At 54.2% G+C, this 15,827-nt stretch overlaps 2 protein-coding genes across 3 annotated transcripts in view; both read left to right on the plus strand.

The window, feature by feature from the left end:
• The first annotated feature begins 553 nt into the window (after positions 1-553).
• Positions 554-13,218, plus strand: JAK3 (Janus kinase 3). Of its 2 annotated transcripts, XM_026456963.1 has the most exons (14): positions 554-898; positions 1,098-1,229; positions 1,939-2,023; positions 3,211-3,338; positions 4,043-4,175; positions 4,254-4,405; positions 4,535-4,685; positions 6,310-6,449; positions 6,531-6,720; positions 7,440-7,564; positions 7,845-8,017; positions 8,609-8,726; positions 9,011-9,121; positions 12,484-13,218. In XM_026456963.1, the coding sequence occupies exons 1-14, from the start codon at positions 860-862 to the stop codon at positions 12,649-12,651; spliced, it is 1,845 nt and encodes a 614-aa protein (XP_026312748.1). In that variant the 5' UTR covers positions 554-859; the 3' UTR covers positions 12,652-13,218. The 2 variants fall into 2 exon arrangements, with proteins under 2 accessions (XP_026312748.1, XP_026312749.1); XM_026456964.1 differs by lacking the exons at positions 554-898; positions 1,939-2,023 and having other exon boundaries at positions 1,097-1,229; positions 12,484-13,064.
• A 2,062-nt stretch (positions 13,219-15,280) lies between these two features.
• Positions 15,281-15,827, plus strand: part of INSL3 (insulin like 3) — a 6,356-nt gene continuing 5,809 nt past the window's right edge. The window contains exon 1 of the mRNA XM_026456967.1: positions 15,281-15,687. Within this exon, the coding sequence (XP_026312752.1) occupies positions 15,498-15,687 (190 nt within the window). The 5' untranslated portion in view covers positions 15,281-15,497. The remainder of the gene's footprint in view (positions 15,688-15,827) is intronic.

Consider the following 15,827-nt stretch of genomic DNA (forward strand, 5'->3'; position numbering starts at 1 on the left):
AAAAAAAAAAAAAAAAAAAAAAAAAAGAACCGAGCTCTGGTTGTCCACAGTGCCACTTGCTCATTAAAGCCCCCTGCAGGGCTCCTTCCTTCCTTGTCTGTCATCCGAAATCCCTATGAGGGCTTTCTGGATCGCCTTTCAAGTAAACCATATGCCAGCCAGGCGCGATGGCTCACGTCTGTAATCCCAGCACTTTGGGGGGCTGAGGCAGGTGGATCACTTGAGGTCAGGAGTTTGAGACCAGCATGGCCAACATGGTGAAACTCCATCTCCACTAAAAATACAAAAATTAGCCGGGTGTGGTGGCGCACACGTGTAGTCCCAGCTATTCTGGAGGCTGAGGCAGGAGAATCACTTGAACCTGGGAGGCAGAGGTTGCAGTGAGCCGAGATCGCGCTACTGCACTCCAGCCTGGGTGACAGAGCAAGACTCTGTCTCAATAAAGAAAAAAAATTAGCCAGGCATGGTGGCACACACCTGTAGTCCCAGCTACTCGGGAGGCTGAGGCAGGAGAATCACTTGAACCTGAGAGGGAGGTTGCAGTGAGCTGAGATCTCGCCACTGCCCCCCTAACCTGGGTGACAGAGTGAGACTCCGTCTCAACAACAGCAGCAACAACAAAACAAAAACAACAACAGAAAACCATGTGCCCTGGAGTCTTCATTGGGGCGGCTTCTACAGGGTACCCCAAACTAAGGCATGAGTTAGCTAACCCTTGGGGACTTTTTACCTCTGATTTCTGGTTTTTGTCCCTCATCCTCTCCCCATAGAAAAGTCCAACTTGATCGTGGTCCAGAGAGGTTGCAGCCCACCCACGTCCTCCCTGGTTCAGCCTCAATCCCAATGCCAGCTGAGTCAGATGACATTTCACAAGATCCCTGCTGACAGCCTAGAGTGGGTAAGCAGCGCTGGGAAATGGGGCGATACCTCAGTCTGTGGACCAGAGACTCAGATGTGTGGCCGCAGGCACACGCTATAACTTTGCCTTGCTTCGGCTTTCCCATCTGTAAAATGGGGCTAGCAGCTATGTATCACTTGGGCTGGGATCCTGCAGGAACCCCCTCACTGGTCCCTTCTGCTGTCCCCTCACCATTCAGCATGAGAACCTGGGCCATGGGTCCTTCACCAAGATTTACCGGGGCTGTCGCCACGAGGCGGTGGATGGGGAGTCCCGAAAGACAGAGGTGCTGCTAAAAGTGATGGATGCTAAGCACAAGAACTGCATGGAGGTGAGAGCGGTGGGGACCAGACTTTTGGAGTCAGGGCTGGCTGGAGAGGGGGTTGTGGATATAGAGAAATTTAAAAACACACAGGGGCCTGGGCATGGTGGCTCATGCCTGTAATCCCAGCACTTTGGGAGGCTGAGGCAGGAGGATGGTTTGAAGCCAGGAGTTCAAGAACAGCCTAGGCAACGTAGCGACACCTCATCTTTACAACTTTTAGGCCGGGCACAGTGGCTTACGCCTATAATCCCAGCACTCTGGGAGGGTGAGGCGGGCAGACCGTCTGAGGTCAGGAGCTGGAGACCAGCCTGACCAAAATGGAGAAACCCCGTCTCTACTAAAAATACAAAATTAGCCAAGCATAGTGGTGCATGCCTGTAATCCCAGCTACTCGGGAGGCTGAGGCAGGAGAATCGCTTGAGCCTGGGAAGTGGAGGCTTCACTGAGCCAAGATCGCGCCACTGCACTCCAGCCTGGGTGACAGAGGGAGACTCCATCTCAAAAAAAAAAAAAAAAGAGAAAAGGTAGATGATAGTGGGAGCTGCCATCCTGTATCAGAAAATCATGGTAGTGCTGTGTGCACTAATGGCAGACTCCAGGGCCAAAGGTGAACTGTGGCCAGATGTTCACCTAAGGCAGGTTTGTGAGCCCAAAATTTGGGATTGTTGGAGTGGAAGGAACCCACGTATCTTCTCTCCCTTCCCACCTTCCCCAGTCATTCCTGGAAGCAGCGAGCTTGATGAGCCAAGTGTCGTACCGGCATCTCGTGCTGCTCCACGGCGTGTGCATGGCTGGAGACAGTGAGAGCCCCTCACCCTCCCACCCCACCCCTGCCTCACCCAAGTCCAGGCTGTTCTTCCCGCCTCTGTTCTGAGCCTCTATGTGACAGCACCGGCAACACGCTGGGCCTCCGTGGATGGGGGCCATGTTCATAACCCTTTATTTATGTCTCTTCATCGTCACTGCTTGGAAAGTGGCTCCAGGTTCCCACCCATACTCAGCCCCAGAATGATCTGAAGTCAGACAAACCTGGCTTTCTAATCTCTGCAGCTTTGCACGGGTCACATAACCTTTCTGAGCCTTGGTTTCATTGTTTGGGAGTCCAGGATGGACCAAGAGCTGGGGACAGAGGCTAGAATGTGACAGGCAGGAGGGGTGAGGAGGGCAGCATGGGGCACTGTGGATGATCAGAGAGGCTGCTGGGCCAGCCTGGGGGTCAGGCAATGCTTGTGGGTAGACAGAGATGCATTCTAACCTGGAAAGATAAGGACAAGTGTGAATTAGGAAAGGAAGAGGGGTGTTCTAGGCAGAACATGCAAAGGGTTAGAAGTAAGATACAAAGGCTGGGCATGGTGGCTCACGCCTGTAATTGAAAAGCCGAGGCGGGTGGATCACCTGAGATCAGGAGTTCAAGACCAGCCTGGTCAACATGGCAAGACCCCGTCTCTACTAAAAATACAAAATCAGCCGGGTATGGTGGCATGCGTCTAGTTCCAGCTGCTTGGGAGGCTGAGGCAGGAGAATAGGTTGAATCCGGGAGGCGGAGGTTGTCGTAAGCCGAGATCATGCCACTGCACTCCAGCCTGGGCAACAGAGTGAGATGAGACTCTGTCTCGAAAGAAAGAAAGAAGGAAGGAAGGAAGGAAGGAAGGAAGGAAGGAAGGAAGGAAGGAAGGAAGGAGGGAGGGAGGCAGAGAGGGAAGGAAGGAAGGAGGGAAGGAAGGAAGGAAGGAGGGAGGGAGGGAAGGAAGGAAGGGAGGGAGGGAGGGATACAGATACAGAGAGGGCTCGGCACCTTCCAGGCATTCTAGGCAAATCATTCAGAGATGAGGGCGGGAGGAGAAGTGAGTACGGTATGAACAGAGGTAGCAGGGGAGGGAACAGAGATGAGAGTTTGAGAGACCCTGAGAGCCAGGGTGTTGGCAGAACCTGCTCAACACAGGTGCAGTTCAGTCTCCCAACCCCACCTTTCCCTGCTGCCAACCAGGCACCATGGTGCAGGAATTTGTACACCTGGGGGCGATAGACACATATCTGCGAAAACGTGGCCACCTGGTGCCAGCCAGCTGGAAGCTGCAGGTGGTCAAACAGCTGGCCTACGCCCTCAACTATCTGGTGAGTGCTCCTCTGCCTGCTCCACCCTCCATTCCCAGGGAAGGCTTTCTCTGGGTGGAAGAGGAATTGGGAGTGGGCTCTGTAGTATGCATAGGAGTTTGGTAAGTGTTCAAGGGGAGGGCATTTTAGGTTGAGGTTGTGAGAACACTAGAAGACAAGTCATTCATGGATGTCAGGGGCTGTAGTGAATGATAAGGCTGGGCACGGAGAAAGGCTTCCTAGAAGAAGGAACACTGGAGATGGGGCCTTGAAGATTGAGTAGAAGTTCATCAAGAGAAGAAAGGAAGGCAGGCACGTCAGGCTGTGGGAACAGCCTAGGCAAAGGCCTGCAGGCTAGATAGTGTGTTGCATCCCCTGGGGTCTATCAGGCAGTTCTGTTGGCAGGAGACCAGGGTGCAAGTGTGGAAGGGAAGTTCACTGGAAGCTTGAGCAAGGGCCTTGAATGCCAGGCTGAGGAGCTTCACTTTGTGTCAAAGGCACTGGGGAGTCACAGGATGGGGTGGTGTTTGAGAAGGGGAGGGACATAGCCAGGTCAGTGTAGGGGGTGAACTAGAGGGGCAAGACAGGATGTCAGGAGTCAGCGATGATGTTGGAGCATGTCTGAGCAGTACCAAATGGGCTTTGAAGGATGTATAGGAGTTTGCCAAACCGACTCTTCATTCATCAAACCCTCCCTGGCATTTCCCTATGCCTGGCCCCCTTAGGAGGACAAAGGCCTCCCCCATGGCAATGTCTCCGCCCGGAAGGTGCTCCTGGCTCGGGAGGGGGCTGATGGGAGCCCACCCTTCATCAAGTTGAGTGACCCTGGGGTCAGCCCCGCTGTGTTAAGCCTGGAGAGTAAGTTCCTGGAGGAGGAGGAGGGAGGGGCTGAGCAGGGTAAGGAAGTGGATGCCTGATCCCATTTCCATTCCTCAGTGCTCACCGACAGGATCCCCTGGGTGGCTCCCGAGTGTCTTCGGGAGGCCCAGACACTTAGCTTGGAAGCTGACAAGTGGGGCTTCGGTGCCACGGTCTGGGAGGTGTTTAGTGGCGTCACCATGCCCATCAGCGCCCTGGATCCTGCTAAGGTCAGAGTCCCTCACCTGGCATCGGTGTCCGAGCCCCTACTTTGATAGAGGGTAGACTGATATCCAGTTTGGGGAGATTGGGGTGCAGCTGGTGGGATGGGGATTACCAACTCCTCCTCTCACCCTCAGAAACTCCAATTTTATGAGGACCGGCAGCAGCTGCCGGCCCCCAAGTGGACAGAGCTGGCCCTGCTGATTCAACAGTGCATGGCCTATGAGCCGGTCCAGAGGCCCTCCTTCCGAGCCGTCATTCGTGACCTCAACAGCCTCATCTCTTCAGGTGCCCGCTGGGCCGGGTTGGGTGGGAAGGGCTGTGATGTCATATTAGGCCCAGGGGAAGCAGTGTGGTTTGCAGCAGGCCACACCTTGTGTGTCTGGCAAGGTTGGAGGGGTTGGTGACTGTGACAGTGTGAGCTTCAATGGCTGCTGTAACAAACAGTCCCCTCAGTCAAGGTTCAACATGATGATATTTTATTTATGTATGTATTTATTTATTTTTGAGACGGAGTCTCGCTCTGTTGCCCAGGCTGGAGTGCAGTGGCACAATCTCGGCTCACTGCAACCTCTGCCTCCTTGAACCTCTGGTTCAAGCGATTCTCCTGCCTGAGACTCCCAAGTAGCTGGGATCACAGGTGCATGCCACCATGCCCAGCTAATTTTTGTATTTTTGGTAGATGTCGGGTTTCACCATATTGGTCAGGCTGGTCTCGAACTCCTGACCTCAAGTGATCCTCCCGCCTTGGCCTCCCAAAGTGCTGGGATTACAGGCATGAACCACCATGCCTGGCCCATTTTATTCTTTTAAAAAAATGTTTGGCTGGGTGCAGTGGCTCATGCCTGTAGTTCCAGCTATAGGTAGGTGTATCACTTGAGCCCAGGAGTTCCAGACCAGCCTGGGCAACATGGCAAAACTCCATCTCTCAAAAAAAAAAAAAAAAAAAAAAAAAATTAGCCAGTCATGGTGATGCATGCCTGTATGCATTTTTATTTTATTTTATTTTATATTTTTGAGACACCATCTTCCTCTGTCACCTAGGCTGGAGTGCAGTGGTACCATCTTGGCTCACTGCAACCTCCCTGGTTCAAGCAATTCTCGTGCCTCAGACTCCCAAGTAGCTAGAATTATAGGGATGTGCCACCAAACATGGCTATATTTTTGTATTTTTTAGTAAAGACAGGGTTTTGACATGTTGGCCGTACTAGTCTCAAACTCCCAGTCTCAAAAAGATCCAACCACCTCAGCCTCCAGTATTGGGATTACAGGCGTGAGCCACCACACCTGGCTGGATTTTTTTTTTTTTTTTGTGATGGGGTCTTGCTATGTTCCCCAGGCTGGTCTTGAATTACCGGCTCAAACAATCCTCCTGCCTTAGTCTCCCAAGTAGCTGGGATTACAGGCACACACAACCATGCCCAGTGTGATATTTAATCTTCATTCGATGAGGGTGTCCAGGCCCACAGGAACCTCTCACCTTGTGGCTGCACTCACCTCTGGTGTTGGGTCTCTGTTGGATCCTTTGTGGATAAAAGAGAGAGTGTGGAGGGCCCTATACTAGGTTTCCATGGGCCAGGACTGGAGGGGCACCCAGCATATCTTGTCCATCAGCCTGAGCTCAGTCATGTGGCCACATTTCATAGCAGTGGAACTGGGGAAATGAGTTCTCATTATATCCTCCATCTTTGTAGCCATGTGGAGTTGCACAGGGTGTGCACTGCACAAGGAGGCTTCCTTTGCCTGGGATGGGGTGGGAGACAACTTTTTCCAGTCTCCTTTGGCTTGCAATGGCCCTGCCATAGTGCACAGAGAGAGTCAACATGCAGATGGAGGTTGCACAGCAAGTCAACTCAGGAGGGGGGCCCAGGATGAGAGGCGCTGCTTACCACTGCCCATGTCCCCACCCCAGACTATGAGCTCCTCTCAGACCCCACACCTGGTGCCCTGGCACCTCGTGATGGGCTGTGGAATGGTGCCCAGCTCTATGCCTGCCAAGACCCCACGATCTTCGAGGAAAGACACCTCAAGTACATCTCACAGCTGGGCAAGGTAAGGTGGGCAGGGCCAGGATGGGTTGGAGAGGGCAGAGCAGCATCCAGATGCCTGGACACCAGTCCTGCTATCCCCCAGGGCAACTTTGGCAGTGTGGAGCTGTGCCGCTATGACCCGCTAGGCGACAACACAGGTGCCCTGGTGGCCGTGAAACAGCTGCAGCACAGCGGGCCAGACCAGCAGAGGGACTTCCAGCGGGAGATTCAGATCCTCAAAGCACTGCACAGTGATTTCATTGTCAAGTATCGTGGTGTCAGCTACGGCCCGGGTGAGCCAGGTCCCAGATGAGTGAACTGAGACGTATGGGTGCTTTTCAAAGTGCACATTCGTACCTTCCTGCCAGGCCACTTTATATAGGCTGGGAACGTGATTATTGATTGATCCAGATTCACATGGGTTACAGGTTTGAATCCTGACTCTACCCCTTACCAGTTGTGCAACCTTAACTTCTCTGAGCCTCAGTTTCTCCAGCTGAAAAATGGGTCATTGTGATATTTACTTTGTTATTGTTGTTTGTTTGTTTTTGAGACGGAGTCTCGCTCTGTCACCCAGGCTGGAATGCAGTGGCTCAATGTCGGCTTACTGCAACCTCTGCTTCCCGGGTTCAAGTGATTCTCCTGCCTCAGCCTCCCGAGTAGCTGGGATTACAGGAGCATGCCACCGCACCCAGCTAATTTTTATGTTTTTAGTGGAGATGGGTTTTCACCATGTTGGCCAGGCTGGTCTTGATCTCCTGACCTCAAGTGAGGCTTCAAAGTGCTGGGATTACAGGCGTGAGCCACTACGCCTGGCCGTGATATATAAACACATCAATGTGTGTTGTAGAAAGTACTCAAGAGATATTAGCAATATGTAATTGTCGCGGTTCCCATATTACAGTCAGCAAAACTGAGGGTGAGAGGGACACAAGGTCCCACTGTGAAACGGGGGAAGAATGAGGGGAGGAGCACAGCTGGGCCCTGCTGTGACAGCTCCTGCCTTCTCTAGGCCGCCAGAGCCTGCGGCTGGTCATGGAGTACCTGCCCAGCGGCTGCTTACGCGACTTCCTGCAGCGGCACCGCGCGCGCCTCGATGCCAGCCGCCTCCTGCTCTACTCCTCGCAGATCTGCAAGGTGCGAGGGGACGCCCCGGGACTTGTGGGGATTCAGCTGGCTCGGCCTGGGCAGGGGTCTGCGTGGAGGTCGCGGTGAAGGCTGAGGAGTGAAGTTTGGGGTCCAGGTCTCGGGGGTGGTGGGGTTGGCTTAGGGCTCAGGATGAGAACTTCAGTGAAGGATGGCTCGAGGGTAGGGTTAGAGTTGGGGTCTAGGTTAGGATTAGAATCCAGGTCAGGCTTGGGGTGCCTGCCAGATTATCCTGGGATCCTCTCTGCACTCTCACACCGCCCGCCCACAGGGCATGGAGTACCTGGGCTCCCGCCGCTGTGTGCACCGTGACCTGGCCGCCCGAAACATCCTGGTGGAGAGCGAGGCACACGTCAAGATCGCTGACTTCGGCCTAGCTAAGCTGCTGCCGCTTGACAAAGACTACTACGTGGTCCGCGAGCCGGGCCAGAGCCCCATTTTCTGGTGGGGAACCCGCGCCAGGGTCCGCCCCTACTCCCCACGGCTCTGGCTCCTCCCCCAGCCATGGCCCCGCCCCCTGCCGCTGCTTTGTTCCCCAGCCTCAGCCCCGCCCTTCCTCCGCTCCAGCTTTGACCCCTGCCACTCCCCAGAGCCCCGCTCCCTCAACAGCACGAGCTCCTCCATCTCCTGCTGCCCTGCTGTCAGCTGCCCCCAGCCTTAGCCCCGCCCTTCTCAGCTCTCGCCCCGCCCAAGCATCAGAGCCCCACCCCTCCAACACCCTGGCTCCGCCCCTCAGTGCTGGCCCCCTCTTAGTTCCGCCCTTCCCCCAGTTCTGGCCCCTCCCCCTCGGCTCTGGCTCCGCCCCATCTCTGCCCCTCCACGCTGGCCCCGCCCCATCCCCTTGGCTCTTCCCAGGCACCTCCCAGGACTGGAGAATCCGCCCATTCCACAGCCAGGGAAACCGAGACCCTGGAGACGGGACTGACCTGCTCACAGTCCCCACCTACCCTGACCAGTTCCCCATTCCAAGGCTGCCCCCCTCTTCCTGTCTTTTCTCCACCCTCGCATCTCAAGACCTCACTGTCCCCTCTCCAGGTATGCCCCCGAATCCCTCTCGGACAACATCTTCTCTCGTCAGTCAGACGTCTGGAGCTTCGGGGTCGTCCTGTACGAGCTCTTCACCTACTGCGACAAAAGCTGCAGCCCCTCGGCCGTGAGTCGGCTCCCGCGGGCCCCCAGCCTCCTTCTCCCTCCACGCCCCTCGTGGCCAATCTCCAACCTGTCTGCACCTGCGTCCCTCTTCAGCATGGGGTCACCTGGTCCCAGCATCATAGGCCTCAGTGGGGAGGACCCTACCTCACTTTTCTGACCCCTTCACGGTGCAGGCAGCCCCTCCCCGCTCCATCACAGGTGGCCCCTCCCCACACCACGGGTGGCCCCTCCCCCTCCACCCACGGAGGCCCCTCCCCCACCACATGCGCTCCTCCTTGACTCCAGGAGTTTCTGCGGATGATGGGATGTGAGCGGGATGTCCCCGCCCTCTGCCGCCTCCTGGAACTGCTGGAGGAGGGCCAGAGGCTGCCGGCGCCACCTGCCTGCCCTGCTGAGGTGAGCGCCGCAGGGCCAGCCTCAGTTTCCCAGTCTGTAGATTGGGCCGGGGTCTCGGGCAAGCCAGCTGGCGCCTGAGTCTCTGGACTGAGAGGAGAGGCTAGAGTGTGAGGCTGATCCTGACCCCCACTTGGCTACTCTCTCACCGTGAGGCAAGTCAGAGCACTTTCAGAGCCTCAGTTTACCCTTTTCCAACATGAGAATAGTAACGCCTTATAGCGTGAGGGAATATCAGACTCCTGAACACCTGTGCCTATGAGGGCTCAGCTCAAAGCCGAGCACACAGTCGATGCCCCGTAAATGTTGGTGACGTTCATGGTTTTTTATTTTTTTTTAGAGATGGGGGCTCACTCTGTTGCCCAGGCTGGGGCACAATTATACAATTATAGCTCACTACAACCTCCATCTCCTGAGTTCAAGTGATCCCCCCTAGTTCAGCGTCTGTAGTAGCAGGGACTACAGGTGTACACCACCACGCCTGGCTAATTTAAAAATAATTTTTTAGAGATGGGGGCGGTCTCATTATGTTGCCCAGGCTGGTCTTGAACTTGTGGGCTCAAGTGATTCTCCTTCCTCAGCCTCCCAAAGTGCTGGGACTACAGGTGTACACCCCCATGCCTGGCTAATTTAAAAATAATTTTGGCCAGGTGTGGTGGCTCACAGCTGGTAATCCCAGCACTTTTGAAGACTGAGGCAGTCAGACCGCCTGAGGTCAGGAGTTCGAGACCAGCCTGGCCAACATGGTGAAACCCTGTCTCTACTAAAAATACAAAAATTCCCCATGTGTGGTGGTGGGTGCCTGTGATCCCAGCTACTTGGGAGGCTGAGGCAGGAGAATTGCTTGAACCTGGGAGGGGAAAGTTGCAGTGAGCTGAGATCATGCCACTGCACTCCAGCCTGGGCAAAAGAGGGAGTCTCCATCTCAAAATAAATAAATAAATAAAATAAAAATAATTTGCTTTTTAGAGACGGGGGTCTCACTATGTTGCCCAGGCTGGTCTTGAACTCCTGGACTCAAGCGATCCTCCTACCTTGGCCTCCCAAAGTGCTGGGATTTACGGGCATGAGCCACTGTGCCTGGCTAATTTAAAAAAAATTTTTTTAGAGATGGGGTCTCTCTGTGTTGCCCAGGCTGGTCTTGAGCTCCTGGGCTCAAGTGATCCTCCTGCTCTGGCCTCCCAGAGTGCTGGGATTACAGATGTGAGCCACCACATCCCACCCTCTCATGGTTTATAATCACATAATCATAACCTTTGTGGAAGTGTCTAACATGCGGTTGGTCATTGATAAATTAATTCGCTCAGGCCAAAAACATTTATTGAGTGCCAACTGTGTGCCAGGACTTGTTGGGTGCTGAAGACCCAGATAGTGAAAGAACCCTGTCCCCCCAGTAACTAGCAGAAGCTGATAAGAACATTCTAGGCTGGGTGCGATGGCTCATGCCTGTAATCCCAACACTTTGGGAGGCTGAGGCAGAAGGATCACTGGAGCCCAGGAGTTCAAACCAGCCTGGGCAACATAATGAGACCCTGTCTCTACAATAGTACAAGCATTAGCCGGTGTGGTGACATGCACCTGTGGTTTCAGCTACTAGGGAGGTTGAGGCAGGAGGATTGCTTGAGCCCAGGAGGTCAAGGCTGCAGTGAGCCATTATTGTGCCACTGCACTCCAGCCTGGACAACAGAGTGACACCCTGTCTCAAAACAAAACAAAACGAAACAAAAAAACAAAATTCTGGTAATGATAAGTGCCTTAAAAGAGATGAACAGACGGAAATGGTGGGGTGGGGGTGGTCAAAGAGGGCCTCTTAGGGGGGCAATGTTGGAAGGAGGAGAAGCCTACCCACGAGTAAAGCTAGGAGAAGAAATTGCCAGTGGGAGACACAGAAGGAACAAAGGCCTTGGGGAGGGAATGAGCTGGGTGCGTTTAAGCACCAGTGCGATGGTGGCAGGTGTGACTGCCTGGAAGAAATGAGGCAAGGAGGGATGGAGATGAGCGAAGGAGGGCATCAAGGGAGAGGTGGTTTTTATTTTTTTTTTTTTTTTTTTTTTTTTTGAGACGGGGTTTCGCTCTTGTTGCCCAGGCTGGAGCGCAATGGTGTGATCTCGGCTCACTGCAACCTCCACCTCCCAGGTTCAAGCAATTCTCCTGCCTTAGACTCCCGGGTAGCTGGGATTATAGGCGCATGCTACCACGCCCAGCTAATTTTTTTTTTCTTTTTTTTTTTTTTTTGAGACGGAGTTTCGCTGTGTCACCCAGGCTGGAGTGCAAAGGCACCTTCTCGGCTCACTGCAAACTCCGTCTCCCGGGTTCACACCATTCTCCTGCCTCAACCTCCCGAGTAGCTGGGACTACAGGCGCCCGCCACCACACCCAGCTAATTTTTTGTATTTTTAGTAGAGACGGGGTTTCACCGTGTTAGCCAGGATGGTCTCGATCTCCTGACCTCATGATCTGCCCGCCTCGGCCTCCCAAAGTGCTGGGATAACAGGCGTGAGCCACCGTGCCAGGCCTAATTTTTTTTTATTTTTATTTTTAGTTAAAACGGGGTTTCTCCATGTTGGTCAGGGTGGTCTCGAAAGAAGTGTGTTCTAAGATCCATAGGGGCTGGGTGCGGTGGCTCATGCCTGTAATCCAAGGCCAACTCGGGGCCGAGGCGTGTCGATCACATGAGGTCAGGAGTTCAAGACCAGCCTGACCAACATAATGAAACCCCATCTCTACTAAAAATACAAACTTAGTCAGGTATGGTGGTGTGTACATGTAATCCCAGCTACTTGGGTGGCTGAGGCAGGAGAATCACTTGAACCCAGGAGGCAGAGGTTGCAGTAAGCCGAGATCAGAGATCACGCCACTGCATTCCAGCCTGGGCAACAAGAGCGAAACTTTGTCTCAAATAAGTAAATAAATAAATAAATAAGATCCCTAGGGAGGCATGGGAGGTTTGGGAGCAGAGATGGGATGGAATTTAATTTGTGTTTTAAAACTGAATGGGGCTGGGTGTGGTGGCTCATGCCTATAATCCAAGCACTTTGAGAGGCCGAGACAGGTGGATCACCTGAGGTCAGGAGTTTGAGACCAACCTGGCCAACATGGTGAAACCCCGTCTCTACTAAAAATACAAAATTAGCGGGGCGTGGTGGCACGCACCTGTAATCCCAGCTACTTGGGAAGCTGAGGCAGGATAATTGCTTGAACCCGGGAGGTGGAGGTGGCAGTGAGCCAAGATCATGCCATTGCACTCCAGACTGGACAACAGAGCTAGACTCCGTCTCAAAGAAACAAAAACAAATACACTGAATGGGAGTCGTGTCCTTCTGATTGCTCAGGCATGACCCCATTCTCTGTCCCCCGCCCCTCAGGTTCACGAGCTCATGAAGCTGTGCTGGGCCCCTAGCCCACAGGACCGGCCATCGTTCAGCACCCTGGGCCCCCAGCTGGACATGCTATGGAGCGGAAGCCGGGGGTGTGAGACTCACGCCTTCACTGCTCACCCAGAGGGCAAACCACACTCCCTGTCCTTTTTATAGCTCCTGCCCGCAGACCTCTGGATTAGGTCTCTGTTGATTGGCTGTGTGACCTTAGACAGGGAGCTGCCCCTCTCTGGGCCTCAGAGGCTTTATAAGGGTCCTCTACTTCAGGAACACCCTTTGGGGGGTTCCCATGGCTTGTGGAATAGCCTGTGGCCTTTGCAATTTGTTAAGATTCAGGACAGATTGGCAGATGTGTCAGTGAGGCTCTCTGAGTCCTGGCCCAAAGAAGCAAGGAACCAAATTGAAGACCCTCCCATCTTCTATCCCCTCAAGCCCTGGCCCCCTGAGTTTCCTTTTCTCTCTCTCTCTTTTTATTTTTATTTTTCTTTTTGAGACAGAGCCTCGCTCTGTTACCCAGGGTGGAGTGCAGTGGTGCGATCTCGGCTCGGTGCAACCTCTGCTTCCCAGGTTCAAGCGATTCTCCTGCCTCAGCCTCCTGAGTAGCTGGGATTACAGGTGTGCACCACCAGACCCAGCTAATTTTTTTTATTTTCAGTAGAGATGAGGTTTCACCATGACGGCCAGGCTGATCTCAAACTCCTGACCTCAAGTGATCCTCCCACCTCAGCCTCCCAAAGTGTTGGAATAATAGGCGTGAGCCACCACGCCCGGGCTTTTATTTTTTTAATTTATAATTATTAATTTTGAGAGACAGGATCTTGCTATGTTGCCCAGGCTGGTCTTGAACTCCTGGGCTACAGTGATCCTTCTGCCTCAGCCTCCCAAATAGCTGGGACTACAGGCACCCAGTTTTGAGTTTCCTGTCTTATTTCCAAGGGGACATTCATGTATGATCTGACTTCTGCTCTCCGATCTCTTGTTTCTCTGGAGGAAGCCAAGGACAAGAGCAGTTGCCCTGGCTGGGACTCTGTCTTTTGGGATAGCCCATGTATCTCTTTGGTATCCTGTAAGGGGGCAGGAGGGGCTGGGGTCCCAGTCCACCCTAATGGTACCTGAGCATCCCGGGGCTTCAGTTTTCCCACCTGTCCAATGGGACCCCTTCTGTCCTCACCCTACAAGGGGCACAAAGGGATGACACCAAACCTGGCAGGAACTTTTCATGCAATCAAGGGAAGGAAAGGCATTCCTGGCAGAGGGAACAGCATGCCGAGTGTGAGAAGGCTCAGAGTAGGGAGGTTAAGAGTCCAGGTATTGGAGCCTACGGTTTTGCCCCTTCCACGCTGTGTGACGGTGGGCAAGTTCCTTTCCCTCTCTGGGTCTCAGTTCCGTCACCTGCAAAATGGGCAGAGCTTACCCCTTGGCTGTGCAGGGTCAACTTTCTGACTGGTGAGAGGGATTCTCATGCAGGTTAAACTCCTGCTGCTCCTCCTCACCTACCTGCAAAGCTTTTCTGCCACTTTTGCACCTTGGAAAACTCTTATCCATCTCTCTAAACTCCAGCTACCACATCCTTGCAGCCTTCCCTCATATACCCCCACCACTATTGCACCCGTGTCCTTCCCTCCAGCCCCACTGTGACCCTGAGGTTGGGGAAGTGTCTGTGTCCAGCTGTCTCCCCTGACCTCAGGATTCCTTGAGGCCTCAATGCAGAGGGGGCTCTGGGAGTTTGTTGACTGAATAAAGGAATTCAGTGGAAACGATGGTTTGTGCCAGACTTGGGGCGATGGGGAACCTTAGAGGGTGTGTGAGCTGGGAGGGATGTGGTTAGGGCTGTGGGCCAGAGACCTCTCAGGGAGCCACTGTGGGGGCCCCAGGGCAGGCTGGTGGAGGAGGACCACTGGGTAGGGCTTGGCTGGAGCCCTCGAGGACAGAGCCCCCTCACTCCCAGGCCCAGCCGCTGGCCTTGGCTGCAGCCTGGGGGAGCTGATTACAGGCTCTCTGTGGGTGGGGAAGGAACAGGCTGCTCTCCCAGTGGTCAGAGGACAAGGCCAGGTTGGGGGGGGCGAGGCTGTGGAGAGGGGACCAACATCACTGGGGCTAGGCCACCTCCCCCACACCGGCCCCCGTCGTGTGCACTTCATAACTGCTAGAAAGATGTGGAGAGTGGCCAGGTTCAGTGGCTCACGTCTGTAATCCCAGCACTTTGGGAGGCCAAGGCAGGAGGATCACTTGAGGCCAGGAGTTCAAGACCAGCCTGGCCAACATGGCGAAACCGTCTCTACTAAAAATACAAAAATTAGCCTGGTGTGCTGGCACACGCCTGTAATCCCAGCTACTCAGGAGGCTGAGGCAGGAGAATTGCTTGAAACTGGGAGGTGGAGGTTGCGGTGAGCTGAGATCATGCCATTGCACTCCAGCCTGGGTGACAGAGCAAGACTTTGTCTCAATAATAATAATAAAAGTAATAATAGTCCAGGCACAGCTCATGCCTGTAATCCCAGCACTTTGGGAGGCCAAGTCAGATGGAATGTTTGAGGTCAGGAGTTGGAGACCAGCCTGGACAACGTGGCAAAACCCAGTCTAAACTAAAAAAAAAAAAAAAAAAAATTAGTCGGACACGGTGGTGTGCACCTGTAATCCCAGCTATTTAGGAGGCTGAGGCAGGAGAATCTCTTGAACCCGGGTGTCAGAAGTTGCAGTGAGCTGAGATCAAGTCACTGCACTCCAACTTGGGCAACAGAGCCAGATTCCATCTCAGAAGAAAAAAAAAAAAGAAGAAGAAAAAAAAAAGAAAAAAGAAAGACTCATTGCCCAGTGCTCCCTCTGGGAGAAATACATCCAAGGCCCTGGCCCTGGGAGAAAGGCCTGGCACTAACCCCACCCTTGACCTTCTTCCTGGGCGGTCCTGAAGAATGTTCTGTCCCTTCTCCAAGGCTCCCAGCTGGGGCGTCCCAGGCGCCTATAAAGGGAGTCCCCCCTTGGCCTAGGCGCCACCCACCGCCATGGACCCCCGTCTGCCTGCCTGGGCGCTGGTGCTGCTGGGCCCTGCCCTGGTGTTCGCGTTGGACCCCGCGCCCACCCCAGAGATGGCTGAGAAGTTGTGCGGCCACCATTTCGTGCGCGCGCTGGTGCGCGTGTGCGGGGGCCCCCGCTGGTCCACGGAGGCCAGGAGGCCTGCAGCAGGAGGCGACCGTGAGTGGGGACAGGCAGGGGCAGCCCTCTGGGAAGCTGAGGTGGGGCAGGTGCACGCAGGCGCAGGTGCACACGTGCAGGGCAGGTGGGTAGGCTTGCATGCGTGTGCCCAGGGCTCACCTGCCGGCTGCGTGCACAGA

The sequence above is a fragment of the Piliocolobus tephrosceles genome, chromosome 21 (assembly GCF_002776525.5).
Source record: "Piliocolobus tephrosceles isolate RC106 chromosome 21, ASM277652v3, whole genome shotgun sequence".
Lineage (NCBI taxonomy): Eukaryota > Metazoa > Chordata > Mammalia > Primates > Cercopithecidae > Piliocolobus > Piliocolobus tephrosceles.